Source organism: Malaclemys terrapin, chromosome 2, assembly GCF_027887155.1.
Source record: "Malaclemys terrapin pileata isolate rMalTer1 chromosome 2, rMalTer1.hap1, whole genome shotgun sequence".
Taxonomy (NCBI): domain Eukaryota; kingdom Metazoa; phylum Chordata; order Testudines; family Emydidae; genus Malaclemys; species Malaclemys terrapin.
Window position 1 is genome coordinate 189,896,293 of NC_071506.1, and position 20,923 is coordinate 189,917,215.

Genomic DNA, 20,923 nt, shown 5'->3' on the forward strand with positions numbered 1-20,923 from the left:
CAACTTGTTTGCAATTTACAAACTGCAATTACATCGCAATTAAAAATTCACCTGGTATTGTTTCTGTTCTCTGACTGGATAGTTTATGCAACTACCTAATATACCACAAACTGAAAATTGCAAAATGATATTTTATACTGTACCGACAATTTGTAATTCATGATGTTATGGTATTACACTGGCATCCAAAAAAGGAGACAGAAACAATTACAAATGTTTTATACAACTAACATTTCAACTTAGATTTCAAACTGCATATTCGCTGATAGAAGCAAATTCCAAGGTCAAAAGTAAAAATTGTGATCATCTAGTCTGACCTACTGTATAACAATAGGCCATAGGACTTACCTATGATAATTCCTAGATAAAATCTTCCTTTTGCAATTTATGCTTTATGCAGTGTTGGTTAAATCTACAGCCCAAATTTCAAAATTTAGGAATGAATATACAATTTATAATGCGCCTTCAGTAAATATGTATGCACTGGAATTTTAAGTTATCTTTTCATGATTATTCATGTTAATACACATTTAGTATTTGTATGTTCATAAAAGTGCATACAAAAGGGTTGCAAATACAGTCAGATCAAAATGTTTTGATTTACAAAATGCAAACATGCATTTATTTTCTCAATAGCCACCCTTCTCTAATACCTTTCATCCCATTCTGCAGATCATCTCTCTGCTTCTCAGTTTAGCTAAGTGATTTGCTCAAAGTCACACACACTCAGTAATAGATTTGATTCCTAGACATATTTCCCCCCATTTCAGGGCATGGATTTATGGAAATAAAAAGGAAGCAGTTTTTTTCTTACAATTTTTAATTTCTTTGGGTTAGAAAGCAAGTTACTTAAAAGGTAAAATACACAATTCATGTCAACTGAGACAGATACCACAATCTCTCTCTGAAGGTCACTACTGCAAAACAAGTCCATATATGGTAAATAAGAATTATTATTCAATGACAAACCCTAATTATTTAAGATAGGTCCTGAAAGCTATAAACAAGCACCTATGCGATACTGGGACCATTCCTTCCAATTCTGGGCAATTCAGAGCTGAATTATAAAAACAATGTATGATCTGAACACAGCACATGTGGGGTAACAGAACACATAAAATAAAGCACAAAGAACTCAGCTGATGCAAAAACCACATAAAAACCTTCTATCATTCATACTGAATAAAGCCTTTCATTTAAGCATATTAAACTGTGGGCATGAAAACTACATGTAGAAATAAAACCTAGGAGAATGGGATTCACTTAGTATTCTACAAAATAATTATTTCTACTGTTTATTTTTACTAGTACATGTTACTATTTAATATGTATTTTAATTTTGGAAATGTTATATGCACATACACATAAATTAATCCAATTTCTATATATCTCATTTTAACTTAAGAATAAAGTTTATGTAGTTTCTAGAATTTCTTTTAATTCTCTCTCATCCTCATTTCTTCTGCAATTGAAGTGCATTTTAAATAGTCTTGGGTTTACATTCTATACTGCTTTTTATAAACTCATCTCTCCATCTCCACAAAAACAAAAGGTTTACATGTAGTTTACAGATATCTTGAGATACTGGAAGTTACTGTAACTGCAGATCAATAGACTTAAAAAAAGATAGCGATAGCTATCTTTAGCACAGTCAAACTCTTTGGCTATCTCTGATATTGTTAATAATCAGATGCTATATATGCTTGTACTTCTCAGACTAGCAAGCCAGGAACGAAGGTGCGGTTGGATAGTAGGGCTAGTTTGTGCCTGGTTTCTCACCAAAATGATAAAAAGAAACTTTTTTCTGAATTTCTTGTTCCTTCTCCTCCCCAAAACCTTTAATAACACACACACACACAGGGCATAGACAAGCTGCATGAGCATCTCAGCACCAGTCAAAAGGAAACATTTTTCAACAAAGAGAAATCATATCTCACACATAAAACCAGGTAGAGCCCTTGAAAATTTGTCTTGGATAAGCAACAAGGGGTCTGTGTGTACAGGAATGACATACACAACAGTAACAGTGTACTGAAGGACCCATTCATTAGCCAACTTCTGCCCTCAAAACACATGTGCCCATTGAAGTCATAAGAACATAAGAATGCCCATAGTGGGTCAGACCAAAGGTCCATCTAGCCCAGTATCCAGTCTTCCAATAGTGGCCAATGCCAGATGCTCCCAAGGGAATGAACAAAACAGGAAATCATCAAGTGATCCATCCCCTGTCGCCCATTCCCAGCTTAGGCATTGATGGACCTATCTTCCATGAACTTATCTAGTTCTTTTTTGAAGTCAGTGGGAAATGCTCATGGACCTTTGAAGGCAGAATTTTGCCAACTTACAGTACTTTAGGGGGAAAAAATCATGTGAAACCTCCATGGGGATACAAATGAGAATTTTAGTAGGAAATCTATGTTGAAATCTTTGATGGTGAGATCTCTTCCTCACTCTCCCCAACCATCAGGTTTGGTTTTTTTAAAATCCTTCTATTTAAACAGCAGCACCATACTGTCAAAATATACAATTATACAGGATGTGTATAAAAGCTGCATTTAAATTCAGACTTACAGCCAAATGTTGATAATGGATGAATGCACATGGCTCCCAATGGTGAGTTGAACACACATAGCATAAGGAAAAATTGGCTCTTATTCAAATAAGTATGATCAAGGCAGAAGGGGGTGACCATCCCCAGAGCCTCTCCTGTCCCTGCCTCCCCCTACCTGTGCACAGCTCTTTCTCCTAGCTGGGGGCCATTTGCTGTAAGGATGGCCCTCTACTCAGCTCTGGCTCTGCCTCTGGGTCCACCCCAGCTCCCAGCAGCTCCGGCCCCTGCTGCAGCATCCCTGTGCTGACCTGCCCCCAACACACCTAGGCTGGCACCTGCCAGCTTAGAGGATGCTTTGCAACCGGGGAAGGAAAGAAGCTGCTTGTCGGGGGAGCACAAGGCCCAGAGCTGACGGCAAGGACCTTCCTTTTGATCTGCTGAGCATCAGCTTTTCTGTTCTGCTTCCCACTGGGGGCATGACTCTAAAGGTGGCCCAACTACCTGGCTCAGGCTTCCGACAGCTCTGGCCCCTGCACTTCTCTTCCAGGCAGCTCCTTTCTCTCCCTGATTTCTCCAGGGACTGAGGTAAGGACCAGCCAGGGGAATGCCAGAGCAAAGCGGGATTGGGGGGGGGAGGTTGACAGCTCGTGACCCCCCCATGTAATAACCTCATGACCCCCTGAGGGGTCCCGACCCCCAGTTTGAGAACCACCTGGTCTACCGTATGCAGCTGCTCTGTGAATGCACAAAGCACTGATAAGTTGCTGCTGTCCATATCACACTCGGGTGCCTGCGATTCATCCTCTGCTAACTTTGTGAGTAACTCTGCGAGTAACTGTGCTGCCATGCGTGATGTCCTCACGACAGCTAACAGAGCATAGGAGAGAAGTGCGGGATCCATCCTCTCTCACTGCAGATGCTGGCGCGCACTACAAAAGAATGATGGGTGGAAAATCGTCGCGAAAGGAAGACACAAAGCAGTGCATGATGGTACATTTTGCACATCCCAGGATGTGCTGAGCTCCATTTCCACATTCCCACAACACCTAGTGACAGAAGGTGTTGCCAGGCTCTGTGGGATACATACTGTAGCGGGGTGGTTACCCCACTCCTGAAATAAGGGGATTAAGAGCATCTGAGGGAAGCTGACTGAGTAGCTGACCACAGGTGTGGCCAGCTCAGTCAGGGCCCAGCTGGCCCTGATAAGAGGGCTGGAGGCCAGGAGCTACAGAGTCTCTCTCTAGCTGTGGACAGAGAAGGACCTGGCTGCCTGGGGGCTGCTCAGAGGGCTGGGAGTAGAGCTCCAGCCTGACAAATCTCCAGGCTGTGGGCCTTGCTAAAGGCCAAAGCAGGTACTGGGGCTGCAGAGGTGCAGCCCGGGGTGAGGCAGAGGCAGTTGATCCAACCCCCTTGCCAATGATGAGTGGCCTTTTCAGACTTCAGTTTGCCCCAGTGATTGGGGGCTAGATGATGACTGGCAGTAGCCACTGAGGCAAGATGGGTGTAGAGGGATAGAGGTTCCCCTGGGAGAGGAGTGGGCAGAACCCGAGAGCACCGGGATCTGGCCGGGACACAGGGGCCTGAGGCAGGTGAGACACTGGCCAGCAGAGGGCGCTGAGTGCTGGACGAGCTAATTCCCAGGATGACCAGCAGGAAGCGCTGTGCTGGTGAGTCTCACACTGCTACAATACCCACAGTCCATTGCTCTCACTGTCGACAAAGGTGCCCTGAATGTGGACACGATCTGTCGACACACAGAGCAAATGTAGGCACGCTTTGGCGACTTCGCTTTTGTCGATTTTTCCTTGTCGACTTTAGTTTCATTGACAAAACTTTCCAGTGTAGACAAGCCCTGAGACACAGGACCACACTGGGGTTTCTGAAGAAGCTAGGCTGCTTTGATCACCATCTAAGGATGGTAGAGCATTGGTAACAGACGTGTAGAATGTTGTTTCAAAAATCCTATTTTTCCTCTAATACATTGTTCTTACTTACTTAAACAGTACTTTGATTTTAAGAAAACTGTTTGGTCAAAGATTCCCATGGGAAAGAACCACAGGTGTCCAAACTCAGTCAGAACTGCAGGGTAACAATGGTTGACAATCAGGGTATTGTAGTCCAAGACCCAGTCTAGGAGTGGGAGAACTGCAAAATTCCATTCTGTGATAGGTATAAGGCCTAACACCCAAGAGGATGCACTCAGAGACCAGAAAGGATAAAGAGGTGCAGCTAGCTCTCTAATCATTTTCTCTGAAAATCACCTCAGAGAAAAATGTCAGGGAAAACACTGCCTGTACCTCTTCCTTTTCATTCACATATATACATTTAAACTATGACAATTGTCTAGTTACAGATAAGTTGCTCTGACTCAGAGGGAGTAAAATAAACTTATGGATTTTGGCAACTCAGTTAATAGGCAGAATGACTGCAACTTTCATAGGGCTAGAATTAATAACTCAAAATGTTCCAATAATCTCATCACTTGCTGGTGAACAATTTAATTCCCCTTTACAGACTCTTAACATTAAACATTCAGCACTGCATTACCAAAATATTTTCAACCTCAAGCTAAATTCAAGCAGACGCATTTTGGTAATTCAAACAGTATTTTATGCTTGTAAAATGACAATATATAATCTAGTGCAATAAACCAGTTGCTATCAACAGCCTATTTTGGGTAGTCATTCAGTAACAATTTATTATTTCATACAGCAATGCGTTATTAAGGTAAGCTCAATGCGTTATTGATAATAGAAATACAAGGCTTTAAATATTCAATTTCTGCATCATAGTCCAGTTTTGCCAATTTAAGCAGGCAGATTAGCTTTAATCCACTGACTAATGTCCATATTTTGGAAAAAAATATATAAACCCTATAAAGCTACACATGATTTACAGAAGTTTAAAAAAATATTTTTGTAGCAGACCTAGATTACCACTAATATAGACTGGGATTTACTGTGTTCAGTGCAAGGGGCTAAAGACAATCTGGAATTTTAGGCATGCTAGGATTTAATTGATTGCCAGTCCTATAATCAAGAGGCTGCCTACAGTTTGTTTATACTGTAGAAGCAGCAGAGGGTAATTACAGATTTAACTGGGGCACCAGTCAGATTTCATACATGAGTCATTATTTATAATCAGCACTAAGAAACATTCAGCCAATACACACACACACACACATACACACACACACACACACACCACGTAGGGAGTAGGGCGAGTAGTTGCTATTAAAATAACTGTATTTAGTTTTTATTTTATTTAGCATAAAGATCATTTCTGTAAGCACTGGAATATACTATCTTGAAAAGTTTGTCTTTTTCTATTCTTTTTCTTAAGATACAAATGTACCTAAATACTTTTGACAATCTGGCTCATTTTGTTAAAATGCTGCATCATTTTAAAGAAGGGTATGTGTGTAAATCTCTAAATATTTGGAAAATTCACAAGTAACCATAAAACTAATTTCAGGGGCTATTAGTATGTTAGACCTGATCCTGGAAAGACTTTCACACATATAGCCCCATTGGACTCAATGAGACTACTCACATATACAATTTTTTTCAGGATTATGGTCTTAGATAACAAACAGGTGCATAAACCATTTTGTTTTCATTGTTAGAAGATGATTATTCAAACTACTGGTTGACCCTGGTGGGTCAATCACAAATGGGATATTTTCTAAGTTAGCACAGCAGTTTCCTTCTTTCATAAACCATTCCCTCTCTAAATAGACTAAACCATATCTTGTACAGCAATTCTTATATATCTCTAACTTGATTCACTGTAATAGTCTAGCAGTTGATATAATTGGTTCCTGACTGGGAAATAGGCAACAATATGTTTATTGTGCTAAATGGAAAAAAAGAAACAAGTCATATAGCCAACACAACTTAAAGATGTTAAGGCCTCACTGAGTGAATCTACTCCATCCGCTGCCAGTGCAGAATTGTTACCTATAATAAGTTTTTCCTAGTCCTTCTCCAGCTTTAGTTTTCAAAGTCACAGAAGATAGGGGAGTACGCATTAAAACAAAAAATCTGTAGCCCTTTTTCATCCTCTACCTATAGGGAATGGCTTCTGTGTTAATGAGGAGGGGAAAGGCAGAGTAAATCCAAAGAAATAGATTGATTTTTTTCTTAAGAAACTTCTAGGCATGCTGGCTTCATCTAACATCAGACTCAGTTTGGGGATTTATATCACATGGCAGAAGAACCAGCAGAGCACATCTCAAAACTTCATTCATTCATTTTGCAGTTGGCAGAGATTTCTAATTTTGAATGGGGCTTCATACAACTCAATCTATTCCAAGTCCCACACTTAGATCCATTCCTATACTCACTTTACCCACCCAAATAGGAGATCAAACATATGATAAAGTATTGGATTTCTGACTATCTTTCTTTATAAGCTCAATTAGGTTACCTGCCTATAGCACTTGTGTGCGCATTGTAGTACATAGTGGGCGAGGGTACAGCAGGGACTGGCATATCATTGCATCACAAACAATATACTCCACATTCCTGAAGTTTGATCACATGGTGCCTATGTTACTTTACCTCATACTAGTCTAATTTCCCCAGAATTCTGACATCATCTGCATGTATGGAACAAAACCTAAACATGATGAAATGGTATAAAAATCACAAGAGTTAATGGCTACTGCCACTTTGAACCCCAGTGCCGACAAGTTCTGCAGGTTCCATAACCAAAGTGCAGATGAATTGAGTGTCAATGTTCATGGTGAGGAGGCATTGTTTCATTCATTAAATAACAAAGTGAGGCTCAAGTGTTTGTAATCACAGGAGTCATTTTTCCCTATCATACAAGACAAATGAAGATCCAAAGAAGAGAGAAGAAACAAAAGTTAAATACAGTTTTTCTTGGTTTGTGAGGGTTTGAAAGTTCTATACTTCTGCATTCTTGATTTGTCTATTGATTTAGAGAACAACATGAGGGTAGATTAAAAAAAATAGTTTCACTGCCATTTCCTTTATTTCTGTCACTCCTGTGTGCACCTGTTTGTGAAAGTGAGCTGGAGGAATGATGTGACCAAGACACTCTGGTCAAATTCTGCACTGTATCTTGTATCTGCAAGAAATGCACTTGCACAGTTCACCAATTTGTGCATATGCAAATGATGATTAACATACATCCAGACACAATTATTATTTGTGGGTATGGGAGAAGCTGCAGGTTTTGACAATTTAGCTACTAGAACAATAAGGCTTTCAGTACCATTGATCAAACAGATGATCTAGGTTGTGATTGGCTGAATATCTTCCTTTGCTATATAACATCTGATATACCACAAAGATGGCAGTTTAATTAGTATATATCATGAGCTAGCAAAAATCCCATGAATCCTTGCTACCTGATATACGTTTGATCTTGCCAGTATGGAAGTTTTCAAACCCAGTAGCAATACTTAGGAGGACTGGTCATGTCTATAGCATGATTCACAGTATGCTGACAATAGAAAACATGACAAAATTCTATGGGCCTCACACACACACTTTAGATATGGATGACAGGTTTTCAAGAAGGAAGGACTCACACATAGAAAAATTCAGTGTACTGAACACAGACAAAGGTGTTTTCTTTCATTGCCTCACTTTTTATCCCTCCTACCAAACCCGAGGGGAAATTATATCAACCCAGCTTTCAGAAACAAATGAGTCCGGCTACATAGATAAGATTCCATCCACAGTGCATTTTGTACACTCATACAGAAACCAAGGAATTACTATAAGCCACAGACCAATGTCCCACAGGAAACTTGCCATGTAGTCCATTCATCTAAAGCTTAGCTTGTCAGAAAAGAAAAGGGAAGTAGTGGACTGACAGATGCTCACTGCATATCTTTGCTATCACTGTAGGATTACCACTAGCACTAAAACTCTCCCATATATAAACCAGTGCAAAAAGAGGAGAAAATGCAAAAAGAATGTTTTATAACTGGAATTAAAAATAATGTCCCTAATCAAATCTTTCCTCTGGGCATTGGACAACTATCAGGTGCTTTGGTGCAAGCTTAAAAAGCCTTATGAAAGCTCCTTATCTCTAAAGGTGTAAACAATTTCTGTCAGGGTTAATGGACTCATTTTCACTTTGCAATTCACTTTCTCTTTTCTGCCCTTTCATTTTATGCGCATAATTGGAAAACAACAAAGCAACATCATTCTCTAGAGACTTTGCAGGAAAGGGAAGCTTACTCCTTTCAATCCCCCAACCCCATGAAAAGAAAGGAAAGGGAATTAAGTGAGAATTATAGACTCTTAAAGGGAGACTGACTCAACTAATTAGCACCCACCCACCCCACCAAATACACACACCTGAAAACACAACCTTTAACACAGCTTTCCTTAATTTATAGATTTGAATAAAACATAATTTATGTTTTTCCCTGGAGAATATCTCAGTATCTACTGAGAGACATTATCAGAGACGTACAGAGGAGAGAGAAAGAGACAGACAGTGTGTGCACTGAAAATGATTTACTCTTAGGCACAAAAAAAATCCTCTTATGACTCAGTGCAATATATCAAAACTAGAAATGTTAGCAACGTGATGCAGAAATCACAAACTCAGCTTCCAGACCATAGAGTAATACTGTTAGTACATGGATTTGATAAATTTTCATTTTGGTACCAAACACAATGTTTTTAAGTCAGTCCATAACTTCATCAATTTCTGTGCAGCACTTATAGCTAAAGCACATTTCCTCCGAACCTCATCTTTGATGGAACCACCAGCACTTACGAAGCTTTCTAGGCACACATAAGATGTTATCCGTTCTACAATTTAATCAGTGCTGCATTTCAACACTGTATCTACCTTGCACTGGGATATAATGGTGTAGAGAAGGTAGTGAATAGGAGTAATCCTGTGAAAACCCAGGGGGTTGCAGCAAATATTTCAAAATAAGGTGCCATGAACCAACTGTAACAAAAGAGAAGGGTTTTCTTAGCCTCTTTAGGCAAGTCAGTCTAGGAACAGGAAAAATTAACTTAAAATCTGAGTAGTCCAAGTTCATTAGCTGTGGAAGGCAGTGGACTACGGTGGAATCACGGATTCCTGTTCCTAGTAGCCATCAGGCTATGACATGCCATTCCCATGAGCAGGATAGGGTGGACTGGCCTAACAAGCCATTACCTCTGAAACTTAATTGTTATAGCAACAGTACAGCAAGCCATGATCACTCGTACCTATGCTACCATTACATTTTAGTTCTGTGAGCCTTTTTATCTATCAAGACAAGGTCTGATTTAAAATTCCCTCATGTTGGATACAGTTTTGTGAGTTAGGAAATTGTCATAATATTGGGAAATTCAAAGTATGTTTTTGTACTGGCAGCATCAGATCTTTAGCATATGTGTTACTCAAACGGAATTCCCCCATAATCACACAGCTTTTTTTCCGTTACACATTATAGATAGCTGAGTAAGGAACTGGGCATTTGTTCTCTTCTGTGATTTGGTGGCCTGTAGCAGACACCAACTAATACCACATCTTGTGCTTTATCTGTTAGGACATTGATCCATAAGCATTCAAGATCATTTTCTTCCAAGTTATCAATGACTTGGAAACAGGTAATTCAATTTTTGATGTAGAGTGCTGCTCCCCATCCCCTTTTGTCCATTTGACCCTTTCTAAATAGGTCACAACCACTGATTTTAACATCCAATCATGGGAATCATCCCACCAGGCTTCAGTAATACCAATTAGATTGATCATTTATTAGCACAAAATCAATTCCAATTGTTTGTTACCCAGGCTCCTAGCATTGGTGCATAGGCAATTAAAGAATTTCTTCTCTTCACCTCCTTTACTTTCTTGATTAAGTTATTAGTTTAACACCCTCCTGACTACTGTAGCTAGCCTGTCCCCAAGCAGATTAATCCCGCTCTGCTGAGGTACAGGCCATCCAAACTACAAGGCCCTATTCCCATAGAAGGTGGACCAATGTTCCACAAAACCAAAGTCTTACACCATTTACCTAGCCATCAGTGCCACTTCCAGAATCTTCAATCTCTCTTCACTTGTGGGACAGGAATGATTTCTGAGAAGATCACTTTGACATTCTTTTCCTTAAGCACATTTCTGTGTGGTAATCCCTGGCCATGTATTATCTGTGAGATCAGGGCCGGCTCCAACATTTCTGCCACCCCAAGCAAAAAAAAAAAAAAAAAAAAAGCCGCGATCGCAATCGCAACCACCGGCAATTGTGGGGGGGGGAAAAAAAAGCCGCGATCGGCGGCGGCAGTTCGGCAGCAGGTCCTTCGCTCCTAGAGGGAGTGAGGGACCTGCCACCCCCAAATTGCCGCACGTGCCGCCCCTCTCCCTTGGCCGCCCCAAGCACCTGCTTGTTAAGCTGGTGCCTGGAGCCGGCCCTGTGTGAGATATCCTACAACACAGCGTCACTAGTGCTGCTGTGAACAATCACTAATGGATACTTGTGCGTCGACTTCAAAAGCCAATCCAATCACAGAGTGACATCTCATGCCATCGCTCGAGGAAAATAGCCCACTATACTAGTGTCTTCCAGTTCTTTGCAGAATGTTCTTTTGATTCTTCTGAGTATTGAATCCCCAACAAGTATAGTCTGTCTTCACTGGATAGTTGGAGATCTTTGTGGGCAAGTCTAATTTTCTTCCATTCCAGGTCACCTCCACAGTTCCATTACCAGCCACCTTGAAATCACACAGAGCTGACCCTGGAAGGAAAGGCTCTTACACTCCTCCAAGCTCCCTCATTCTCCTGCTACCTGCCTCTGTTCTCAGCTCTTGAGTTTGCCTAGCAAGTGACTTTTCATACCAAGACTCCCTGCTCAGCATAGCTCACTTCTGCCAAATTAAGTGAAAGAATGTAATAAGAAAAGCCAAAGAAGAGTTTGAAGAATGGCTAGCCAAAAACTCCAAAGGTAATAACAAAATGTTTAAGTACATCAGAAGCAGGAAGCCTGCTAAACAACCAGTGGGGCCCCTTGATGATCGAGATAGAAAAGGAGCACTTAACAACAATAAAGCCATTGCGGAGAAACTAAATGGATTCTTTGTTTCAGTCTTCATGGCTGAGGATGTTAGGGAGATTCCCAAAGCTGAGCCGGCTTTTGTAGGTGACAAATCTGAGGAACTGTCACAGATTGAAGTGGCACTAGAGGAGGTTTTGAAATTAATTGATAAACTTAGCATTAACAGGTCACTGGGACCAGATGGCATTCACCCAAGAGTTCTGAAAGAACTCAAATGTGAAGTTGCAGAACTATTAACTAAGGTTTGTAACCTGTCCTTTAAATTGGCTTCTGTACCCAATGACTGGAAGTTAGCTAATGTAACACCAATATTTAAAAAGGGCTCTAGAGGTGATCCCAGCAATTACAGACTGGTAAGTCTAACATCGGTACCAGGCAAATTAGTCGAAACAATAGTTAAGAATAAAATTGTCAGACACACAGAAAAACAAACTGTTGAGTCAACATGGTTTCTGTAAAGGGAAATTGTGTCTTACTAATCTATTGGAGTTCTTTGAAAGGATCAACAAACATGTGGACAAGGGGCATCCGGTGGACATAGTGTACTTAGATTTCCAGAAAACCTTTGACAAGGTCCCTCACCAAAGGCTCTTACGTAAATTAAGCTGTCATGGGATAAAAGGGAAGGTCCTTTCATGGATTGAGAACTGGTTAAAAGACAGGGAACAAAGGGTAGGAATTAATGGTAAATTCTCAGAATGGAGAGGGGTAACTAGTGGTGTTCCCCAAGGGTCAGTCCTAGGACCAATCCTATTCAACTTATTCATAAATGATCTGGAGAAAGGGGTAAACAGTGAGGCGGCAAAGTTTGCAGATGATACTAAACTGCTCAAGATAGTTAAGACCAAAGCAGACTGTGACGAACTTCAAAAAGATCTCATAAAACTAAGTGATTGGGCAACAAAATGGCAAATTAAATTTAATGTGGATAAATGTAAAGTAAGGCACATTGGAAAAAATAACCCCAACTATACATACAATATGATGGGGGCTAATTTAGCTACAACAAACCAGGAAAAAGATCTTGGCGTCATCGTGGATACTTCTCTGAAGATGTCCACGCAGTGTGCAGAGGCGGTCAAAAAAGCAAACAGGATGTTAGGAAACATTAAAAAGGGGATAGAGAATAAGACAGAGAATATATTACTGCCCTTATATAAATTGATGGTACGCCCACATCTCGAATACTGCCTACAGATGTGGTCTCCTAATCTCAAAAAAGATATACTGGCACTAGAAAAGGTTCAGAAAAGGGCAACTAAAATGATTAGGGGTTTAGAACAGGTCCCATATGAGGAGAGATTAAAGAGGCTAGGACTTTTCAGCTTGGAAAAGAGGAGATTGGGGAGGATATGATAGAGGTATATAAAATCATGAGTGATGTGGAGAAAGTGGATAAGGAAAAGTTATTTACTTATTCCCATAATACAAGAACTAGGGGTCACCAAATGAAATTAATAGGCAGCAGGTTTAAAACAAATACAAAGAAGTTCTTCTTCACGCAGCGCACAGTCAACTTGTGGAACTCCTTACCTGAGGAGGTTGTGAAGGCTAGGACTATAACAGCGTTTAAAAGAGAACTGGATGAATTCATGGTAGTTAAATCCATTAATGGCTATTAGCCAGGATGGGTAAGGAATGGTGTCCCTAGCCTCTGTTTGTCAGAGGATGGAGATGGATGGCAGGAGAGAGATCACTTGATCATTGCCTGCTAGGTCCACTCTCTCTGGGGCACTTGGCATTGGCCACTGTCGGTAGACAGGATACTGGGCTAGATGGACCTTTGGTCTGACCTGGTATGGCCGTTCTTATGTCCCTCACCACCGGGGAGCAACCAACCACTCAGATTGCAAACAGTGGGGCTGATCAAAGATCCAAGTGTCAGAACCTCATGGACTTTACCAATGCACCAACAAACAGACCTATCTCAGCTGCTTACTCAGGAAGCCACAGCAAACTATGCAGCCTGTACAGAGGGAGAGAGAAAACAAACAAACAGAACATTCATTAAGTCCTGCTACCTCCAAACACAAAGTCCACAGCTACGCCTTCTGAAACTCTCCTGTTAGCTGCCTATATTCAGAGCTTTGCCTTAATATTAATTATGATACATTGTGTAAAACATTTTGGTGGCTGTGTAGTCTACCAAGGACAAACATTTCCATCCAAACTAAGGGCTAGATTGAAAATTTACCCTCAGCTTTATGGAAGGGGCAACACATATTCACACCATCCCAGGAGCAGCTTCAAAAGGAAATTTGATTCAAAGGAGTGCCCGAGTCATGATTTTTCCAGAATTGCTATTTCACTCGAGAGGCTAGTGAAGAACCACTGCCAGATGGGGCAGGCCATTACCAGGGGCAGCATGCTACTCTCTTCATGTCCAGCCAAGAGACCAACCTATCGCAGCATTGCCTATACTTTGCTCCTTCTTGCCCTCATTACACCTCTTTGCCCGCAGAACTCAAGTAAGTAGAATCCTCACAGAGCCTGCTTTCTCCCCACCCTTGGCACCTGATTTGTGACTCAGCTAAGTCCTGTATAGCCACGCCCTTGCCCTCCTCTGTTGTCTGAGTAGCCATGTCAGAGTAGGGTGACCAGATAGCAAGTGTGAAAAATCGGGACAGGGGTGGGGGCAATAGGTGCCTCTATAAGAAAAAGCCCGTCACAGAGTGTGGGGGAGTCAGGCCCCTGCACCCCTCTTCCTGAGATTCACCGTGACTCTCTGCCAGTAAAACTGGAGGTTTATTAGATGACAGGAACACAGTCCCAAGCAGAGCGTGTAAGCAGGGCCGGTGCAAGGAAGTTTCGCGCCCTAGGCAAAACTTCCACCTTGCGCCCCCCACCCCGAGCCCTGCGGCAGCTCCCCCCCCCACCCTGAGATGCCCCTCCCCAGCGGCAGCTCCCCCCCTCTGCCCTGAGGCGCCTCCCCTTCCACCCCCCCACCCCCGCAGCAGCTACCCTCACCCCAGGGAGCCGAGCGGCAGCTTCTCACCCCAGCTCACCTCTGCTCCACCTCCTCCCCGAGCACGCCGCCCCCGCTCTAATTCTCCTCCCCTCCCAGGTCTGCAGCACCAAACAGCTGATTGGCGCCACAAGCCTGGGAGGCAGGAGAAGTGGAGTGGCCGCTGCGCTGGGAGAGGGAGTCTGAGCCACACATGTCAGCGCACCGCCGGCAGCCCAGCCCAGGAACGCTGTTAAAAAAAATTGGGGGCACTGCTTTTTGGTGACCCCAAATCTTGGCGCCCTAGGCAACCACCTAGTTTGCCTTAATGGTATCACCGGCCCTGCATATAGATACAACCAGAACCCCTCAATCAAGTCCTTCTGGGGGGTTTAGGGAGCTTAGACCCCAGCTTCGGGTTCCCTGCATTGCACCACCCCGCCCAAACTGAAACTAAAAACTCCCCCATCAGCTTTCTCCCCCATCCCCTCTCCTTTGTTCAGTCTCCAGGGCAGAAGGTGTCACTTCTCCCAACCCCCATCCCGGCTCAGTTTACAGCTCAGGTAGCTTCCTTCAAGGGAAGTCCCCCATCCCCAGTGCAACTTCCCTGCAACATTCCCAGGTCAAATCCGCCCCGCTCCCTGCTCCGTCACAGCCCCAAATATCGGGACTGTCCCTATAAAATCGGGTCATCTGGTCACTCTATGTCAGAGTGAATCATCAATAAGCCTGAAATCAGAATTTAAATAAGTAAAACTGAAGACTTTCATAGATACTACTGAGAATGAGAACCTTGTGAAATTCACTTTTCTTTTATTTTGTCTGAAAACTGTTGCCATTTCATTTCATATGATTGTGTCCTTTCCCTCACCCGAATTTTAATTAATTACCAATTTTAACTAAAATATCTATTTTCCTATCAACAATGCACCCTTGGTATGTTTTCAATGCAAAAACTATTTTCACTAAATATGAATGTGCATTTTCAATGTGAATTTTCGAGGAAAAGAATTCCATAGGAAAATATAGTGCAATACTACTAATGACAGTATAACTTGATAGTAATGCTCACAAAAATAGAGTCAATCTGGTGGGTAAATTACTGTATTATTTAATTACTTTGCTATTAATTCTACAATTTATATTTGCAAAAATGTTTTATTCCTGTGCTGAAAAAAAGGGATCTTTAAAATCTTGCTAAACAAAGAGAACAGCTATCCCAACCTCTGCGTTTGTTATACTAATGCCTTAAAAAAAAAAAAAAAAAAGACTCGTTTTGAAATCCCACTGGGGAAAGCTTGAATACATGAGATGTGACATTTTTTTTAGCTTTTTCAAGGATAAGGTAGGAAAAGTATAATTAGGACAGTATTTGTTATCAGAGACTCCTAGAAAAGTTTTACAATCCTTGTAAGAACAGTCTCGATGTGCCAAATTATCTTTGGGATATTTAAATATCAGTCTATTAACTCCATGCATTTTTCCTCCTCCTCTTTTTTCTACCCCCATAGATCATAAAGGACATATCAGTTCAAATGACAATAGCACATGAATATGATGTGCATGTCACATAGCATCTGGCCAACTGGCAATTCTGGTAGCAGGATCAACCTGACAAAAAAGTTTGGTCAATGACAAAAAAAATAGTAAATATTAACTAGTCTTAGGGAGAGAAAGCTGTTGGAGAACTGATGCTGTAGAAGTCAAATTTCAGAGTAGCAGCCGTGTTAGTCTGTATCTGCAAAAAGAAGAACAGGAGTACTTGTGGCACCTTAGAGACTAACAAATTTATTAGAGCATAAGCTTTCGTGGACTACAGCCCACTTCTTCGGATGCATAAAGTGGGCTGTAGTCCACGAAAGCTTATGCTCTAATAAATTTGTTAGTCTCTAAGGTGCCACAAGTACTCCTGTTCTTCTTTTTGTGGAAGTCAAAGTGTCCAGAAAGAAAGTGCATTTGGAGGTGAAAAGTTGTCAAGGGAGATTCTCTACATCTCTCAGGCACATTTTAACACTGGGATGGGCAGAGGCGGTGTTGGTATTCATATAACCAGAGCTGGTCATCTGATTTGCAGATTTGCGATAGTATCCCTGGAAAATAATTTCCAAAGTCTCAATAGAATACCTATAACTATTGTACTCAGTTCGCCAGCAAGGCACTTATATACCGACCGACCGAATGCCTTCCTTTAAACATTTGAAACATCTTTAGCTGTCACCCAGATAATGATTTTGGCTGGTAATCCAACAGTGAATAACAAACATTTTCTATGCCCTTGAATTTGGGGGAGAATTAAATTATCCCTTTGCTGACTGACTGGCCGTGAGTATTCTGCGGAGGAAAAAAAAAAAAGATACGTACTTGGCACATTGTGGTCAGATCTTGCTCCTGCTAAAGTGAATGGCAAAACTTTCTGACTTCAGTGGAAATGGAACAATTATTGAACAGTGCAAAAAGACAATACAAGTTTCACTTTCCTCAACTCTTCTCACCCTTACTGCCCACAAAACACACACAGCTAAAGACCAGAAAACTAATGTAGAAAAAAAAGTAGAGGGGAGTACCTCCACAGAAAGGGAATAATACCCCTTGCTGTTTACAGAGGTTTGTGAACATATTGTCTAGATTTTCTAACATATTTATGCAAGAGATTGACTTTAAACTGTCAGTAATTTATAGTTGATATAAAGCAGAATTAGTGTTGAGACAAGTTTAAACAGACATGTCCCACAGGTGCAAAGCAGAAAGCAAGCTTGCTTTGGGTTCAAGACACCTGCCAGGACAATTAAAATGCAAAAGTGTGGTCTTGGAATGCAGGATGCTTATTTGGAAACAAATTTGGACACAAGGAATGCAAAATATATATTCTTTGGATACATCTTGAAAAGAACTTCAAGTTGTAAAAGAAGACACATACTGTTGATCCAAAGCAACAAGAACAATGTTGAACAGATCTGGGAAACATACAAAAGACAGTTGATGTGAGACTCCCATATCCTACAGAGGACTTTTTATGGTGGGGGAGGGGTTCTGGAATTATAATGAACCTTTAATATCAAAAGCAACAGAGGGTCCTGTGGCACCTTTAAGGCTAATAGAGGTATTGGAGCATAAGCTTTTGTGGGTGAATGCCCACTTCATCAGACGCACTTGCATGGCATGGTTTGTGCCTATCTAGATTAGCTTTTTCGGGGTTTAACACAGAAGGGGTTAGGCATATTAGTTTTTTATTTAATCTGATTTTTCTCTTTCTTCATAACTTGTTTTAGTGAGACCATCTAAGTCCCTAATTATTTTCAGGTAAAGTCACAGCAGTACATTCTTGAATGGAAAACAATCTTGCAAAATATTGTGTGAGGCAGATGGCTATGTTGGGGCTCTTTGTAGAGATAACACTGTAAGAAGCACCACCTAGAAGTTGGGTGAAGTAGTAGGGACACAGGGAAAGATTGAGGACCACAAGGAGTTGCAGAGACAGGGTGAATGAACACTGGTTAACTTTTGTGACAGGTGAACTTTTATTATAAAAATTGCCAGATTAAACTATGACAGGCATTAGCTGTCAAGAACTGCTTTTCATTATCATCACTACCATGAGGTTTCCCAGAAATTTGTGGCATAGATTATCAAGAGGATTAGATCTATTCTTAATTAAGTGTATATACGTTTTTGTAAGACTATTTAAACACTAATTTCCATATATATTTTTAAAGATTTCACTGATGAAAGATAATGAAATGAGAATAATCTTGAAAGGATTTTTTGTTCTTTCTGCTTTGGGCACTAAAATCATAATCTCAGTAACGTTTCTATCCCTGGAATAACAAGAGCATATATAGTACTGTATATTTTTCCCCATTAGCTGTTCAGCTTGCAAGATTAAAATAGCCAGTTTAAAAACACAGCACATTTCTATTCAAAAACCCCTACAAAGTTATTTTATGCCCAGTGTCCTGATGTGCAAACTCACATTACCGTTGGATCAATCAGCTCTAAAATTCCATTGATCTCAGTGTTCGATCTCAACGGGAGATTTGCCGGAGTAAAGACTGCATGGGCAGCCCATTACTGAATGTGATAAAATAAGATAGCTGACGTACGCACAATTTATCTAAAACAATATATGATAATATATCTACAATGAAATAGGCTTTTTGAAATTAAAAACAAAATTCTATATTGTGGCTGACCCTTTGTGGATAACACAAGATGGTGTGGGAGAGCAAAAGAAGTTGCCATTGCTCAGGGCTTTTAACAGTTGTAGTCTTAACCTTATTGGAGTACATGGATTGCTCCTGGTTCATAGTGTTAGTCAACCTAAAGCCCCAATTTTGAAAAACTGTCAAATACGTGCCTAAGTCCAGCCATATTAAACACAGTCTTGACTCTAAGAATGCACGTAAGTACCATTGATGGAATGTAAGCACATGCCTAAAGTTAAACACCTGGTTAAGTCTTGTCCTAAATAAGAATGTATTCCTGAATCGTGGCTCAAAAGAGGAAGAGACAGGTCCATACTCCCAACTCCATACCAGCTAGTAAAACTGGTTCCACATCGTGGAGAGCGTATGATATACCTTTTCAGAACATGGCATCACGGAGCTCCCAATAAGATGCAATCAGCTCTGTGCCACCCTTACTACAGGGTTCTGCCTCTGTGCCAAACTTTCACCAACAAATTTTAAGCTGCAAAAAGTGGATTTGGGAATGTGCTCCTCAGAAAGTAGGGTAAAGCATCTCATGTAGTATTGGGAACTGCCGTGCATGGGGGAAAGAACGGCTAATAAAACAGTTGATTTTTTGTTGGCAGTCATCACCTAAGCCATTTGTATAAGATCCAAAATGCTAACACTCTGTGAGGACTGAGTTTCACCCTAACATCCATATTGATCTATTGTATAGAAAACAAAAGGACAGCACTAAGCAGATATGCTAGCACTGTAGTTTTTACCTCCAAAGAAATATTTCTCTCCAGTTTTAACTTGCAGAGGACTGTTTGTTCGAACTGCTGAGGCTTCATCTCCATCAATGGTGAGGACAGCAAAGTTTTCCTTAGCTAGAAACCGGATTTCATGCCATTGCCCATCGTTGAGTCCCGAGCCTGGAAGGAAAAGAAAGGGTGGAACCTTCTTCAGTTCATTATTTACTTATTTAAATATGTTTTCTGCATCAATTCTAAGCACCAGGCACATGACACAAGTTTTGTACAAGGACCTAGTGTGGATTCGGACATCTACGCATTCTTGTAAAAGTAAATATGAAATCAATCATTATCATGAATGCAACTTTGGGACTGCTCATTCATCATACAAAAGCATATGTTTGCTTTAAAACAGACACATTATTTCACTCATCAAAAAGCCATATTCTATGTTTAACTGGCAAAGGAATATCATTTACTGTATCTACAACCAAACTCAAAAGAATGAAATATTTCTATGTCCATTTAATTTTAATAGGTAACAAAACAGAGGACATATATCTTTGATTCTTGCCTCTAATGAGTGTTTGATACCTCCAACACAAGGGGAAGGAAAATGAGAAAAGAAGAAGAAGAAAGGCTTAAAGGGAAACCTTATTCAAAAACAAATCCTATAAATATAAAATGGTGTTGGAAATAGAAAATAAAGACAATTATCATAGAGCCATTGCAAAACAACCAACCACCCAAACCCTTAAGCTTAGCTAAACAGTAGCCTCTATCTGCTGGTACAAGTGAAGAGGACTTATCTACTTAGTCTTTCAGCTTCCTCTATAGGGAGCTGACATAAAAGTTTTGTGCCTGGTACCCATCTGCTGGTATGAGGTCATGTTACTCGACTGTCTGGACTGGTATTTTAGGATAATGAGATTGTTCATTGAATTAATCAGTACTTTTCATTATGATCATTTCTGTACACATAAGCAATATCATGTCTGTTAATCAGCATGCTATCTAATGAAACCTAATTCTAAATATTTTCTTTTTGACGTTTTGAATGCACCATATCACGTATCACAAACAACATATTCTTTATTCAGACTCAGTTACTGAATCACATTAACAGTACATGACAGAACACAATATAATACCATACAGTGCAAGTGAATTGTCTCTAAAACTAAATATGATGCATCATAACATTGGAGCTAATAAAATGGCTGATAAAAAGTCAAAACACTAAAAGGAATATTATCCATGCACCAAAGATTTTAACAACCATAGCCTTTCATATAATAGATGGTGTTCATGGCAAACACTAAACTCTAGTGACACCCTATTGTCTTTAAAGATGTTCTTTTTTCTATTGCTTCTATGCGTTCAGTTTAGCAGATAAAGATACACCAGTACTTGATAAGAATAGAGGTCGTAACCTATGGATGTACTAGACATTCACCCATTTTGCTTCAT

The 20,923-nt window shown here is 40.6% G+C and overlaps 1 protein-coding gene across 1 annotated transcript in view; it reads right to left on the reverse strand.

Annotated features, from left to right (window-relative positions):
* Positions 1 to 20,923, reverse strand: part of CNTNAP2 (contactin associated protein 2) — a 1,643,672-nt gene that overhangs the window by 648,171 nt on the left and 974,578 nt on the right. Inside the window, exon 9 of the mRNA XM_054019209.1 lies at positions 19,484 to 19,633. Coding sequence (XP_053875184.1) covers positions 19,484 to 19,633 — 150 coding nt within the window. The remainder of the gene's footprint in view (positions 1 to 19,483; positions 19,634 to 20,923) is intronic.